General features: G+C 39.1%; 1 protein-coding gene across 7 annotated transcripts in view; it reads left to right on the top strand.

Moving 5' to 3' along the window:
- TNRC6B (trinucleotide repeat containing adaptor 6B) overlaps positions 1–16,228 on the top strand; it is a 247,651-nt gene that overhangs the window by 172,523 nt on the left and 58,900 nt on the right. For all 7 annotated transcript variants that reach the window (XM_061204453.1, XM_061204455.1, XM_061204454.1 and 4 more), the window contains 2 exons: positions 3,014–3,101; positions 14,072–14,093. In XM_061204453.1, coding sequence (XP_061060436.1) covers positions 3,014–3,101; positions 14,072–14,093 — 110 coding nt within the window. The remainder of the gene's footprint in view (positions 1–3,013; positions 3,102–14,071; positions 14,094–16,228) is intronic.

The raw sequence follows: 16,228 nt of genomic DNA, 5'->3' as shown, positions 1-16,228 counted from the left end.
TGATGTTTTCCTGTTTTATGCAATGGCCTATAATCTGTTACTATCATTACTTATTTTTATTGTCACATTGTCCCAGATTTAGCTTGTAGGAGCCCCTTCAAGCCTTTGTGACCATTTGATGTGTCCCATCATTTGTAGATTTCCTTGCTTCTTGGCAAATAGGCATTCCAGGCTCATTTTGTACTTTCCATGTTCAAGCCCCCAAATTAGCTCTTTTTCCGAAGAACTCTGGTTCTCTTAGTAAAGAATGGTATTTAGAAGACATAATCTGGGTTCGAGGTGTGTTCATACCTACAGTATTTGGACGTCGCTTGTTCCCAAGCCCTCTCAGTGATAGAGCTAGACAATAAGCGTGTGTGTTTGCATACATGAAGGAAATATACACATATAGGCACACAAAGTTACATCTACTTTTTTTGTTATGTCTGTTTCTATGTGTTAAAAGTCATGAGTTCGTGCCAATAACTAATTCTGATCCAACGCTACAGGGTTCATTTGAGATTTCTCCTTTTCCATTTTGGTAACTCCTTTTTTCAATAGTGAGAAACCTGATTGTCATCATCGTTAATATATTTACTTATTGGTCAATCACCCATATGTAATGGATCTCCCATCACCACCACCATAGTTGCCTTCCCAGCATGGATGCCCTCTTCACCCCTGTTAGGCTCTGATGCAGCATAGAGATGTTTTAAAGCTCCCCAAATGGTACTAATGTGCAGCCAAGATAGAGCACAACCGAATTAGAAGAAACGTGAACCCCACACTTTCTGACTCATTATTAAGCAAATGGTAGGTTTTTAAGTCAGGTTTGGTTTGGGAAAATAAATTCTTCCTAAGGAAGTGAAATTAAAGAGAAGACTCAATTCTACCAACACACAGAGTGAAAGATCAGGGTGAAAGCACAGCCTGTCCTGGAAAGCTTTGAAAAATATTTGTTTTGGAAATAAATCTGCTTGTAGTGAACATAAATTTCAGTCCCTTTCCCTGAATTACCTGTTTATAGGAAAAAATATTTGAAAAGGTTAGTTGTTTTTTAAAAAGGTGTTTCATTAAAGACTTACTGCTTTATTTTCTGTTTCCAATGTTTATCACTTGACATTTTGAAATAGTAATATATAAAAGGGATCACACAATTCTAAAAAAAAAAAAGACTGCTTTTTATTTTTTACATTGCATTTAAAAAATAAACTTTTAGTTTTGCAACTTAATGCTCTTTAGAGCACTGAATATTTAAACAGGAGATATTCAGGCTGTGGTTGCTCTTTTTCTGTAGTAAGTTTTAGTTTAAAATATGGAAATCAAGTTACAGTAACTGGGTCATGAGGAACCCCATCTTCTTCCATTTGCAGCCAGAGGAAGCGAGAGGCCCTAGGAGCCAAATATAACAGGATCTGTGGCCAGCCTACCTTAGATGGTCAACATCTATCTTGCCAATTTTCGTAAGTCCATTTTCTTAAAGCAGTCCACGGCTGCAAGTGGATTTTCACCAAGGACTTCACACTTAGGCTGATGACACACAGTCTGACTCCAAAGAAATCCAGCCTTAAACCTAAGGAAATTACAATAAAATCTCTTCCTTGATTTTATTTTTGAAGTGTTCATGGAAGTTGCCTTGGAGTATGAATCGTGCACTTTAGGCTTTTGTATATTAACGCCCAGAGGTACAGAAGGAGAAAGGGCAGTATTTGTGAATGTAGAAAGAGCCACTGAAAACTTGATATGTAGGTAAAACACTTATTTTTTGTTTGTTTATTAGTTCTTGTTTTCTATAAATAAAGCGTTACTTATCTATTCATGAGAGTGTGCCTCAGTGTGGGTCCTCAGTTCCTTTTAGGTAGGTTGAGTGAGTTTCACTCCCCAAACTTGAGTCCTTCAAGGACCATCTTTGTGATCTTTGTCATGTCTGCAAACATTCAACATATTTCTTTAATTTCTCTGACATTTAACTTAGCCTTTATCTAGGTGATATCTGTGAAACCGTGGACTCGGTGTGTCGGACCACCTAAAATCATAAGTACTGCAGGCAGCATCTGCTCAGAGGTTGGGAACTGGGAGCTGGATCCCTAACTCTCCTTCCAGCTCTGAAATTCAATAAGCATGGCGTCTGGAGTTTCCTACCTTGTGGTTACACCACAAGGTTACACCAGTGGTTGTTTATGCGTTTTTCCCAGTCAATACATAGACGTTGACAGCTTTCTATATATATTAGAATATTAGACTATATGTAAGAATATAATATATAATAGAATAAATATTACATTTTACAGTTATTTTTCAAATGTGAGGTATAAGTTACATTATCTTAGTTTCTTAGGATTCAGCATATTTCTTCAACTAGATTTTTTTTTTATGTATTATTTTTATTTTAATTGAGGAGAGCAAAACCTGATGATCTTAATTGTCGAATCACCCAATAGGGAATACATGGATTTGTAGGACCTTCAATACTGCCTTAAAAACACAAGTAGAAAACATGTAAAACGTACAGTGTTAATAATGCAGAAGAAAAATACGGAATTTAGAACATAGGGTTTTATGTTCACGGCTCTGAAGATGTCATGGGAAAACACCTAAATTATGATAAATACCTGTGTACCATAACTGAAGTCATATTCTGCATTATTTGTGAGGAATATTGTCAGAAGCCAACTGGATATTGTCATATATTCAAATCAGGTTCTTTGCTGAGTGGAAATACATTAATCTCGTGTGTGTGTGCGTGTGTGTGTGTGTGTGTTTAGGAAGATATTATAAAGGCTCTCTTTAATGGGTTACTTTAAAACCAAACTTAATGTCATGTTTTGCAAAAGGGGTGACAAACCAAAATAAAGGGGATAACTAAATGTGGTGAGTTTCATGTATCCTCCTAGCTTAAGTAGAATACTGTGCTCTGCTCAGTCAGAGATGAAATGTTTGTTGCCTTGCCTACCATCTATAAGCATTTAATTTGCTACACAAATAGACTGTGGATAGAGATGTTTAACCTTGTGGTGTGACATTACTTTAACAGAGAGAAGGAGCAAGAAAGGGAAGAACAGTTAATGGAAGACAAGAAAAGGAAGAAAGAGGATAAAAAGAAAAAAGAAGCCACTCAGAAGGTGGGTTTTACCAATTAAAGTCTGTCTTTACATAGCCAAGCATCTAGAATAAGTAACTGCCTTGGTTTGGATGCCTGACATCTTAATAATGCTACTTGAGGCATTAATTTACTTAAGAGTTTTAAGATTTGAAAGTGGGAGAAAGTTAAAGACCTGCATTTGTTACCATAAAGTAGATGTTAAATTAATGCTATAGCTGACTTTATTGAAAACAACAGTAAACAATACTGAGAAAAGCAAGAGAGTTACTGACACTTAAATGCTTCTGCTGTTTCCTTCTTTGTGTCGTGATTAATCTCCATTTTCTTAAGCTTATAGAATAACTTTTCAAAGCTAGCCATTTGCCCTGATGTTGTCCTTCTGGTCCACCTACAGCATTGTCATTTATATGAGTCTACCTTTTGATAATTCCGTAAAGAAACCTCCCTCAGAGAGGATCTGGTGGGCTTGCTTCGTGCTATGGGGGAGATAGTATTGCATGGCTTTGAGGCATTTGCTTGGGGAAAAAGAGATGCTAAAAGAAAAAAAGACAGAGCTTCCCTGGTGGTGCCGTGGTTGAGAATCAGCCTGCCAATGTCGGGGACACGGGTTCAAGCCCTGGTCCAGGAAGATCCCACATGCTGCAGAATGACTAAGCCCGTGCGCCACAACTACTGAGCCTGTGCTCTAGAGCCTGCGAGCCACAACTACTGAGCGCGCGTGCCTAGAGCCCGTGCTCCGCAACAAGAGAAGGCACCACAATGAGAAGCCCGCGCACCACAACGAAGAGTAGCCCCCGCTCGCCGCAACTAGAGAAAGCCCGCGCGCAGCAACAAAGAACCAACACAGCCAAAAATAAATAAATAAGTAAATTTATAAAAAAGAAAAAAAGACATAGGACTGACAGCTGTCAACTGTCAAGTCTTAGTTGAAGTGTTTGCCTGACAGGGTTGTGGGGAACAGAGTGGGTAGACCTCCCCGCCCTGCCCCCTCTGCTGAAGAGCGTGCCCCTCTGCCCTGGCCACTGTCTGAGCTAACTTCCCCCACCTCATTGCGGACTCTGGCTCAGCACGGTTGCACTTCTGCCTTTGCAAAGTGCCTGGCAGAATCACTTTGCCTCTAGTTCTTGTTACCACTACCTGAAGCACTTGGGAAGCAGGGCCTCAGTATGAGGCAGGTTTGAGGGTCCCTGCTGTGGAGCCAGGTTACTGAAGCTAAGTTTATGGAGGGGAAACAGTTACCAGCTTCAGAGGGAACTCTAGATTTAGAAACAGACTCTAGGCATTCAAACTCAAGGGACACTGCAAGTTACCCCAGCACTATTGGATAGAGTGTTTCCCATAATTCTGTTCTTTGAATTATTGAAATCATTTGGGAGTGCTGGCACAAAAAAAAGTGGAAATATTTTCTGAATTGGATTGCACATGACGCTGCCACATTAAACATGTGAAATGTAATTTATCTTTTCTTCAAGACTTAATTAAAAGGAATATTTATTATTGTTTGGTGCTGTAATAGACTACTGTGCTCTTTAAGGTTTTGTCTGCTTTTAATTGTGTTTCTAGTTCTATTAATAGTGGCGTGCTCACCGTCACATCTTCATGCTGTCAGGGTACCTGCTTCTAATCTGAGCTTGTTGGAACTGCCTAAAATGACAGTAAAGAGTCTGAATAAAAATGTCAGATGACGACCCAGAGGCTTTTTTTTATACTTGGTGGATACAGCCACATTCCACGTTACCAAGGTTGTGATGTGCGGGTCCACCAGCTCTAGGGTATCAGGGGCATTGCCCCTGTACCCACATGCACTGACCTTCCTACAGGAGTGATGGGACAGTGAACCTCAGTGAAGGCTTTCTTTCTTTTCCTTCCTTCCTTCCTTTCTCCCTCCCTCCCTCCCTCCCTCCCTTCCTTCCTTCTTTCCTTCCTTCCATTTATGGCTGCCTTGGGTCTTCGTTGCTGCGCGTGAGCTTTCTCTGGTTGCAGCAAGTGGAGGCTGCTCTTTGTTGCGGTGCGTGGGCTTCTCATTGCGGTGGCTTCTCTTGTTGTGGAGCACGGGCTCTAGGTGTGCGGGCTTCAGTAGTTGTGGTATGCAGGCTCAGTAGTTGTGGCACGTGGGCTCAGTAGTTGTAGCTCATGGGCTCTAGAGCACAGGCTCGGTACTTGTGGTGCACGGGCTTGCTCTGTGGCATGTGGTATCTTCCCGGACCAGGGCTTGAACCCGTGTCCCCTGCATTGGCAGGCAGATTCTCAACCACTGCGCCACCAGGGAAGTCCCAAGGCTTTCTTTCTTTAGGGCATTCACATTTCATCTACTAAATTGGTACAAAAATTGGATTTTGCTGTCTCTGGGAATACGTGGTTATAAGCTGGCCACTGGGGAACTTGAACAAAGGCTGGTTACAAGAAGATGCCGAATAGAGTGATTGTTTTAGGCAATGTACAGTTCATCCTCATTCTTCACGTAGATAACAATGTTTTTTAACCTGAAATGTCAATACTAGAAGTGATTGATAAAATGTGCATCTGTAAACCTTCGTTGTGGATCCTACTAATAAGAAAAATGATTTAAAATAAAAGATGGTGTGGATTTATTCGAGAGTGAATTGGGATTATTTATGCAGAGAATTTCGTATATACAGCTGGACAGTCTCCCCCATGTACTTGCATCTGCATTAATAACTGGTTTAAAAGTTACGGCAAAGAGGAAAATCACCATAAATGAAATTTCAGATGGTTAATTATGAACAATAAAAATTCACTCATTTTTGTTCAGAAATGTTCTAGATTGGCTGACACAGGATCTAGGCTTAACACATGTCCTTTGATATTGTTTTATCATACTGAACCATTGTGTAATTTCAGAATTAGATTCTGATTTAGCCCTTTTAAGGAGCGAGCACAAAGCTCACCATGTGACTGTCTTAGTGGTTTCTGACCTCACAGTAGAGACAGCACCTCAACTAGGAGGCATAAAATGTGCTATAATGCAAAGAATGGTAGAGAATGTGCCAGAGGTTCTATAATGGGGTCATTCATTCATTCAGTCAGCAAACATTTGTGGTGCCTCTTCTTCGTGCTTCCACGTCTTTCTCTCAGCCTACCCCATTGCTTTACAATGATCTCTTTCTGTCTACCCCATTAGACTGGCTCTTAAGTTTCTCGAGAGTTTATTCATATTTGTATTTCCAGTAACTAGGACAGTGCCCAGTGCAAAAGTGTTACTCAAAAAATGTTTGTTTAATAAGTGAATGGGGATAGCGGAGTCAAGATGGCATACTAGGAGGACGCAGAATTCACATCTCCTCACAACTAGGGCACCTACCAGGCACCGGTGGGGGACCACGGACACCTAAGGGGACGGGAGGAACCCCCAGCAACGGGCTTGCGGGACCTTGGTTCCCAGGCCGGAGGTCGGACCCAAGCTCCTGTGGTGGGAGCTCTGAGTCCAAACCACTGGACTAACAGAGAACCTCAGACCCCAGGGAATATCAATCGGAGTGAGGCTTCCCAGAGGTCCTCATCTCAGCACCAAGACCCAGCACTATCCCACTGCCTGCAAATTCCAGTGCTGGACGTCTCAGGCCAAACAACCAGTAAGACAGGAATACAGCACCACCCATCAAAAAAAAAAAAAAAATGAAATGACAAAAAAATATGTTACAGACGAAGGAGAAAGGTAAAAACCTACAAGACCAAATGTAGACGAAATAGGCAACCTACCTGAAAAAGAATTCAGAGTAATGATAGTAAAGATGATCCAAAATCTCAGAAACAGAATGGAGAAAATACAAGAAACATTTAACAAGGATCGAGAAGAACTAAAGAGCAAACGAACAGTGATGAACAACACAGTTACTGAAATTAAAAATACTCTAGAAGGAATCAATAACAGAATAACTGAGGCAGAAGAACAGATAAGTGAGCTGGAAAATAAAATGGTGGAAATAACTGCCAGGGAGCAGATTAAAGAAAAAAGAATGAAAAGAATTGAGGACAGTCTCAGAGACCTCTGGGACAACATTAAACGCACCAACATTCAAATTATAGGGGTCCCAGAAGAAGAAGAGAAAAAGAAAGGGTCTGAGAAAATATTTGAAGAGATTATAGTCAAAAACTTCCCTAACATGGGAAAGGAAATAGTCAATCAAGTCCAGGAAGCACAGAGAGTACCATACAGGATAAACCCAAAGGGAAACACACTGAGACACATATTAATCAAACTATCAAAAACTAAATACAAAGAAAAAATATTAAAAGCAGCAAAGAAAAAGCAACAAATAACATATAAGGGAATCTCCATAAGGTTAACAGCTGATTTTTCAGCAGAAACCCTGCAAGCCAGAGGGGAGTGGCAGGACATACTTAAAGTGAGGGAAGGGAAAAACCTACAACCAAGATTACTCTACCCAGCAAGGATCTCATTCAGATTCAATGGAGAAATTAAAACCTTTACAGATAAGCAAAAGTTAAGAGAATTCAGCACCACCAAACCAGCTTTACAACAAATGCTAAAGAAACTTCTCTAGGCAGGAAACACAGGAGAAGGAAAAGACCTACAATAACAAACCCAAAACAATTAAGAAAATGGTCATAGGAACATACATATCGATAATTACCTTAAATGTAAATAGATTAGATGCTCCAACCAAAAGACATAGACTGGCTGAATGGATACAAAAACAAGACCCGTATATATGCTGTCTACAGGAGACCCACGTCAGACCTAGGGACACATACAGACTAGAAGTGAGGGGATGGAAAAAGATATTCCATGCAAATGGAAATCAAAAGAAAGCTGGAGTAGCAATTCTCATATCAGACAAAATAGACTTTAAAATAAAGACTATTACAAGAGACAAAGAAGGATACTACATAATGATCAAGGGATCAATCCAAGAAGAAGATATAACAATTGTAAATATTTATGTTCCCAACATAGGAGCACCTCAATACATAAGGCAAATGCTAACAGCCATAAAAGGGGAAATTGACAGTAACACAATCATAGTAGGGGACTTTTAACACCCCACTTTCACCAATGGACAGATCATCCAAAATGAAAATAAATAAGGAAACACAAGCTTTAAATGATACATTAAAAAAGATGGACTTAATTGGTATTTATAGGACATTCCATCCAAAAACAACAGAATACACTTTCTTCTCAAGTGCTCATGGAACATTCTCCAGGATAGATCATATCTTGGGTCACAAATCAAGCTTTGGTAAATTTAAGAAAATTGAAATCGTATCAAGTATCTTTTCCGACCACAACACTATGAGACTAGATATCAATTACAGGAAAAAAAATCTGTAAAAAAATACAAACACATGAAGGCTAAACAGTACACTATTAAATAACCAAGAGATCACTGAAGAAATCAAAGAGGAAATCAAAAAATACCTAGAAACACATGACAATGAAAACACGACAACCCAAAACCTATGGGATGCAGCAAAAACAGTTCTAAAAGGGAAGTTTATAGCAATACAATCCTACCTCAAGAAACAAACATCTCAAATAAACAACCTAACCTTACACCTAAAGCAACTAGAGAAAGAAGAACAAAAAAACTCCAAAGTTAGCAGAAGGAAAGAAATCGTAACGATCAGACCAGAAATAAGTGAAAAAGAAATGAAGGAAACAATAGCAAAGATCAATAAAACTAAAAGCTGGTTCTTTGAGAAGATAAAGTTGATAAACCATTAGCCAGACTCATCAAGAAAAAAAGGGCAAAGACTCAAATCAACAGAATTAGAAATGAAAACGGGGAAGTAACAGCTGACACTGCAGAAATGCAAAGGGTCATGAGAGATTACTACAAGCAACTCTATGCCAATAAAATGGACAACCTGGAAGAAATGGATGAAGTCTTAGAAAAGTGCAACCTTCTGAGACTGAACCAGGAAGAAACAAAATACAAACAGACCATTCACAAGTACTGAAATTGAAACTGTGATTAAAAATCTTCCAACAAACAAAAGCCCAGGACCAGATAGCTTCACAGGCAAGTTCTATCAAACATTTAGAGAAGAGCTAACACCTATCCTTCTCAAACTCTTCCAAAATACAGCAGAGGGAGGAACACTCCCAAACTCATTCTGTGAGACCACCATCACCCTGGTACCAAAACCAGACAAAGATGTCACAAAAAAAGAGAACTACAGACCAATATCTCTGATGAACATAGATGCAAAAATCCTCAACAAAATACTAGCAAACAGAATCCAACAACACATTAAAAAGATCATACACCATGATCAAGTGGGGTTTATCCTAGGAGTGCAAGGATTCTTCAATATACGCAAACTAATCAATGTGATAAACCATATTAACAAATTGAAGGATAAAAACCATATGATCATCTCAATAGATGCAGAAAAAGCTTTTGACAAAATTCAACATCCGTTTATGATAAAAACTCTCCAGAAGTAGGCATAGAGGGAACCTACGTCAACAGAATAAAGGCCATATATGACAAACCCACAGCCAACATCGTTCTCAATGGTGAAAAACTGAAACCATTTCCTCTACGATCAGGAACAGGACAAGGTTGCCCACTCTCACCACTGTTATTCAACATACTTTTGGAAGTTTTAACCACAGCAGTCAGAGAAGAAAAAGAAATAAAAGGAATCCAAATCGGAAAAGAAGAAGTAGAACTGTCACTGTTTGCAGATGACATGATACTATACATAGAGAATCCTAAACATGATACCAGAAAACTACTAGAGCTAATCAATGAATTTGGTAGAGTAGCAGGATACAAAATTAATGCACAGAAATCTCTTGCATTCCTATACACTAATGATGAAAAATCTGAAAGAGAAATTAAGGAAATACTCCCATTTACCACTGCAACAAAAAGAATAAAATACCTAGGAATAAACCTACCTAAGGAGACAAAAGACCTGTATGCAGAAAACTATAAGACACTGATGAAAGAAATTAAAGATGATACAAACAGATGGAGAGATAGACTATGTTCTTGGATTGGAAGAATCAACATTGTGAAAATGACTATACTACCCAAAGCAATCTACAGATTCAGTGCAATCCCTATCAAACTACCAGTGGCATTTTTCACAGAACTAGAACAAAAAATTTCACAATTTGTATGGAAACACAAAAGACCGCGAATAGCCAAAACAATCTTGAGAAAGAAACACGGAGCTGGAGGAATTAGGCTCCCTGACTTCAGACTACACTACACAGCTACAGTAATCAAGAAAGTATGGTACTGGCACAGAAACAGAAATATAGATCAATGGAACAGGATAGAAAGCCCAGAGATAAACCCACACGCCTATGGTCACCTTAACTTTGACAAAGGAGGCAAGAATATACAATGGGGAAAAGACAGCCTCTTCAATAAGTGGTGTTGGGAAAACTGGACAGCTACATGTAAAAGAATGAAATTATAACACTCCATAACACCATACACAAAAATAAACTCAAAATGGATTGAAGACCTAAATGTAAGGCCAAACACTATAAAACTCTTAGAGGAAAACATAGGCAGAACACTCCGTGACATACATCACAGCAAGATCCTTTTTGGCCCACCTCCTAGAGAAATGGAAATAAAAACAAAAATAAACAAATGGGACCTAATGAAACTTAAAAGCTTTTGCACAGCAAAGGAAACCATAAGCAAGACGAAAAGACAACCCTCAGAATGGGAGAAAATATTTGCAAACGAAGCAACCGACAAAGGATTAATCTCCAAAATATACAAGCAGCTCATGCAGCTCAATATCAAAAAAACAAACAACCCAATGCAAAAATGGGCAGAAGACCTAAACAGACATTTCTCCAAAGAAGATATACAGATTGCCAACAAACACATGAAAAGATGTTCAACATCACTAATCATTAGAGAAATGCAAATCAACACTACAATGAGCTATCACCTCACACCGGTCAGAATGGCCATCATCAAAAAATCTACAAAGAATAAATGCTGGAGAGGTTGTGAAGAAAAGGGAACCCTCTTGCACTGTTGGTGGGAATGTAAATTGATACAGCCACTATGGAGAACAGTAGGCAGGTTCCTTAAAAAACTAAAAATAGAACTACCATATGACCAAGCAATCCCACTACTGGGCATATACCCTGAGAAAACCATAATTCAAAAAGAATCATGTACCACAATGTTCATTGCAGCACTGTTTACAGTAGCCAGGACATGGAAGCAACCTAAGTGTCCATCGACAGAAGAATGGATAAAGAAGATGTGGCACATATATACAATGGAATATTACTCAGCCATAAAAAGAAATGAAATGGAGGTATTTGTAATGAGGTGGATGGAGTTAGAGTCTGTCATACAGAGTGAAGTAAGTCAGAAAGGGAAAAAGAAATACAGTATGCTAACACATATATATGGAATCTAAGGGGAAAAAAAAAAAAAAAGGTCATGAAGAACCTAGTGGCAAGACGGGAATAAAGACACAGACCTACTAGAGAATGGACTTGAGGATATGGGGAGCGGGAGGGGTGAGATGTGACGGGGTGAGAGAGTGTCATGGACATATATACACTACCAAATGTAAAATAGATAGCTAGTGGAAAGCAGCCGCATAGCACAGGGAGATCAGCTCGGTGCTTTGTGACCACCTAGAGGGGTGGGATAAGGCGGGTGGGAGGGAGATGCAAGAGGGAGGGGATATGGGGATATACGAATGCATATTGCTGATTCACTTTTTTATACAGCAGAAACTAGCACAACACTGTAAAGCAATTATATTCCGATAAAGATGTTTAAAAAAAAAAAAGAAAAAAATAAGTGAATGGTCGGGACTTCCCTGGTTGCACAGTGGTTAGGAATCCGCCTACCAATGCAGGGGACATGGGTTCGGTCCCTGGTCTGGGAAGATCCCACATGCTGTGGAGCAACTAAGCCCGTGCGCCACAAGTACTGAGCCTGCGCTCTAGAGCCTGTGTGCTGCAACTACTAAAGCCTGTGTGCCTAGAGCCCATGCTCCACAATAAGGGAAACCACCGCAGTGAGAAGCCCATGCACCACAATGAAGAGTAGCCCCCACTCGCAGCAACGAAGACCCAACACAGCCATAAATAAATAAATAAATAAATGTATTAAAAAAAATAAGTGAATGGTCAAGAATGGATGCTGGCAACATAATTTTCCTGAAGAACTGACTTTTATTTAGCTAAATTAAGTTATTTCTACATAGAAATTAAGCACGAGCTTCTTTTCCATTATGCTCAGTGGTTATGGCAGTTTGCTCTTTCTAGAACCATCCCTGAGTAAACTGTTAGATTTCACTCACGAGAGAGATGTCAGAGAAGGATTTCACTCACATTCGTTAGGCTGCTGCTGCTAAAGAATCATTGTTTAGCGTTGGCAGAACATATGTTTTGATCATCCAGCTTTTCACCGTCTGGGGGCAGTTCTTTTAACAGAACCCACATTATAAGACACATTTGACATTATTTGGGTTTGTTGCTTACAGCTAGGGAAGGCATTGAATTGACTTCCTGTATAACTGATCTTCCAAATGGCATTGTAAGAAGTATTTACAATGGTATAAATCTTCAGTTGCCTTAAGGAATTGGTATGTGGATACAAATCAGTTCATTCTTCGATATGGGGGCTTATAGAAAAATTATACAGTAGAATTGAGCTCTGTGACAGTTAGTACTGGGAAACACATTCATTTTAAGAGGCTGCCTACTACAGATTCAGTACAGCAGAATTAGCTTGTCTTTTAATGCAAGAATGTAAGAAACACTCCAGGAGGTCATCCAAGTGGATTGTTTTAACTCAGTGGCGTGCTGGAATCCCTTTTGAAGGGGCTGGTTAGCCACAGGACAGACCTTCCAAAGATGACCATGTTTTCACGAACACCCAAAGCAGTAACTTAGTATGATTACCAGCCACAAATAATTAAACCTCTTCTATATGAATATTTTTGTGACAGAAGTCGGAGAACTAATATAAAAATCTTTTTTGGAAGATTAACAATTGGGAAAAGGGGGTCAAAATAACCCATGATCTCAATAATGTGATTTAACCCCTATTGGAATTCTGGTGCATTTCCTTTGGAATGTTTTTCTTATTCATGACCTTTTGTGGTTTTGCTTAAATATTATACGGCATGTATAATTAGATGCTCTCCTTTATTTTCCCCTCTTAATAGCAGAAGCAGTTTTCCGTGCGGCTCCTAGTCATCATTTCCAAACTCTCCAAAAACCCATTATTATATTCAGCATATCCAACCTTTTCAGTTAATCACTTCCAGAAATGTATTAGTTACTATATAAAGAAATACTTTCAACAAAGCAATCTGTATTTGTTCAAAATTTATATATTTCAATCTTATTGAATATTTCTCTGTTTCACAGTATTTTCTATAAACTTTGATAATAATAGCAGTTATTAAGCATTGGTGTAGGTTATCTGATTTAATCCTTACAGCATCCTTTTCTGCAAAGGAGATACTGTTATTATCTTCATTCAAAAGGTAAATTAAAAACTGAGATCGCGTAGCCAGGAAGTGGCGTAGCTTGGTTTTGAATCCAGCTTTCCTACCGTGATCTCTGATGCCTCTGAGCATGGCCCCTTAAACTTTGCTTTCTAGATTTGAAGTCAAGTGTTTGAGTCCATACTCATAGGTAAATCTTTTTGTCTCTGTGGTTAATTTTGTTTCTGGGCCTCATCCATTTGCTTTTCTCTAGTCATTGCAGTCCGAATGGGAAATAGCATTCCCAGTGCAAGGACCTCATTTAACGAGAGCGGAATGCTTTTTTGTCTTAATTTTTAGAATCTTTCGTAATGGTGGTCATGTAAGTTATAGCTGGACATATGGCCATTGTCTTTAGAAGGATGTCTGAACTGACTTTTTCTGAATTTTAGGTATGCCTATGTATCTGACACCTTTAATTACTAATATCAGAATTAGTCTTACAATACAATACAGAATTAGAAAGCAAGTCTCATTTACTTACGTCTCTTTATTTTGCAGGTCACGGAACAAAAAACCAAAGGTAAGATTTTTTTTTCTTCCTTTTTAGATTTATGCTCTTTTGTGTTTAGATTTTACACTTTGCTGACTCAGCCTCCAATCCACTTGATTCGTGAGAGTGGGTGTAGAGTAATTAAGGTTGACTGTTTGCAGTCACTGAAGAGCAGTAATGACAAATTAAAAGTACTTAGTGTTTCTAGTTGGCCTTACATTTTTTGGGAGGCAAGAGAGATTAGACGGTGTAATACCTTGTTCTGAAAGTAAAGAGGTCATGATTTTGAACTGAACCTTTTCAAGATTTTTCTTAGAACAGTAGCAAAAGCAACACACTGGTCCCTACTTTACAGATGGGAACTGCAGAGGGTTGTTAACCACCTTGATCCATGATAGGCATTGAGTCTGAAAATGAGTGTTATATTTAGGATGCTCACGCTATCTTCTGAACTAGAGCCTGGAATATGCTTTTAAAAAAGATAATGCACTTTACCTCTTACAAAATTGTGATGTGTTGTAAACAGAAGCAGATGTCCCTGAGGTCCTTCTCGACCTCTAATGGTCTGCGTGTATTCAGTTCTTTCTCTTTTGTTCACTTTGATTATGCAGTCTTGCATAATCAGTGGTCATACTTTTGGTCAGTTCTCCATAAGAACGGGAGACTTAATTCCTTGAGACCAGTGTTGTAACTCCTAACCTCACCCACTTAAATATGTTGTTCTCTGCTAGCATATGCACTAGAATCATTTGCATAGACTTGTCAAAACACGCAAGCCCAGTCTCCTCCCAAACCTTCATGGTCCCAGGCCACAGCCCTAGCAGATCGATGTATTTATTAGGGAAGCTCTGCAGGTGACCACAGTAGATGTCCCAGGTTGAGGACCACTGCCCTGGATGAAGGGAATCAGATGTGATTATGATAACATGGGGGAAGATAAGGGTCATGGAGAGGCCAAGGCTTGATGGGAGGTTCTCTAATGACTGGTTTCTTTATTGTTTTGTTTCATTTTATTGGACCACCAGGCCAAAGTATGTCACACAGTGAAGACTAATAAAGATGGTACTAGTTTCTTAGGAAACTTAGTTCTGGAAAACAAATTCTCAGATGAGTAGACATTACTGTCACATATTTCTAATCAAAAAGCATTTCAAAGAGAATATAGTCTGGAACTTTGTAGTGATTTATAAAATAAACTGAGAGAAACTGCTGTTAGCTGTAATTATTTTAATTAGTTAGAGAGAACGGTGTTCCCCCCTTGTACTTCCAGCCAGTTCCTAACCTAGAGGTAGGCATTATTTTGGAAGTATCTCTATAAATTACTTGTTTGGAATATAAATTATACTTTACCATAGAAATAGAGTTCTTGATAGTAGAACAGTGTCCATATTTTCTAAACCAGTATACTGTCTAGGAAAGGATTTTGGCATATAAGTATATTTATAGGACTTTTTGATGATTTATGAGGACAACAGATGAGAAAATTGGCATTTTCCTAAAAAATCCAGACTCTGTGGTTGCTGGAACACAGTGGTTGGGTTCCTGGGCCTGGCCACAGTTCTTAATACTTGTGACGCCAAGGACCAGTTGAGCTGTCGAAACAAGCTGCTCTGTATGTTAAGTGGTATTTCTATTGGAAAACTGAAAATCCGTTAGATTTTTCTTTCTTTTTTTTTTATTTGTACTAGGTCTCTTCTCAGAATCACATTCCTCTTTTCTCTGCCAAAGCCTTAAAAATTAAACTTTCTTTTTTACTTACTACCAAAGTTTCCCTCCATTTAGGGTTTTTCTCTTACCTACCATAAAATGGAATAGTTTCACAGTTTCCATACCCCCCTATCGCCACCACCCTCCCACTCAAAAATTAAAATAATCCTGAAGTGAGCTGAGAGCCTGCTTTGGGTCTCATAAGGGATTTAATTGTTAGAACTGGGGAATAAAAATTATCCCTGAGGTATGTTAGACCATAAGTAGAAGGAGGCCCTGATCTTTCTACCTTTTTTATCCCGTTTTACAGCCACATCTTCATCTTTGTTCCCAACAGCCTGCCTAAATCCCATCCTTCTTCCCTCAGCTGATGTTTCTGGGTCCTAGTCCCCTTCCCAAAGATGGTGCCTTCCTCAGGCAGCCTCCCCTTAACTCTGAATCCACCTCTCTTTCCCCAA

Source organism: Eubalaena glacialis, chromosome 11 (assembly GCF_028564815.1).
Source record: "Eubalaena glacialis isolate mEubGla1 chromosome 11, mEubGla1.1.hap2.+ XY, whole genome shotgun sequence".
In the NCBI taxonomy this organism is placed as follows: domain Eukaryota; kingdom Metazoa; phylum Chordata; class Mammalia; order Artiodactyla; family Balaenidae; genus Eubalaena; species Eubalaena glacialis.
The sequence above is the reverse complement of the archived record's forward strand: the minus strand, read 5'-3'. Positions and strand labels throughout refer to the sequence as shown.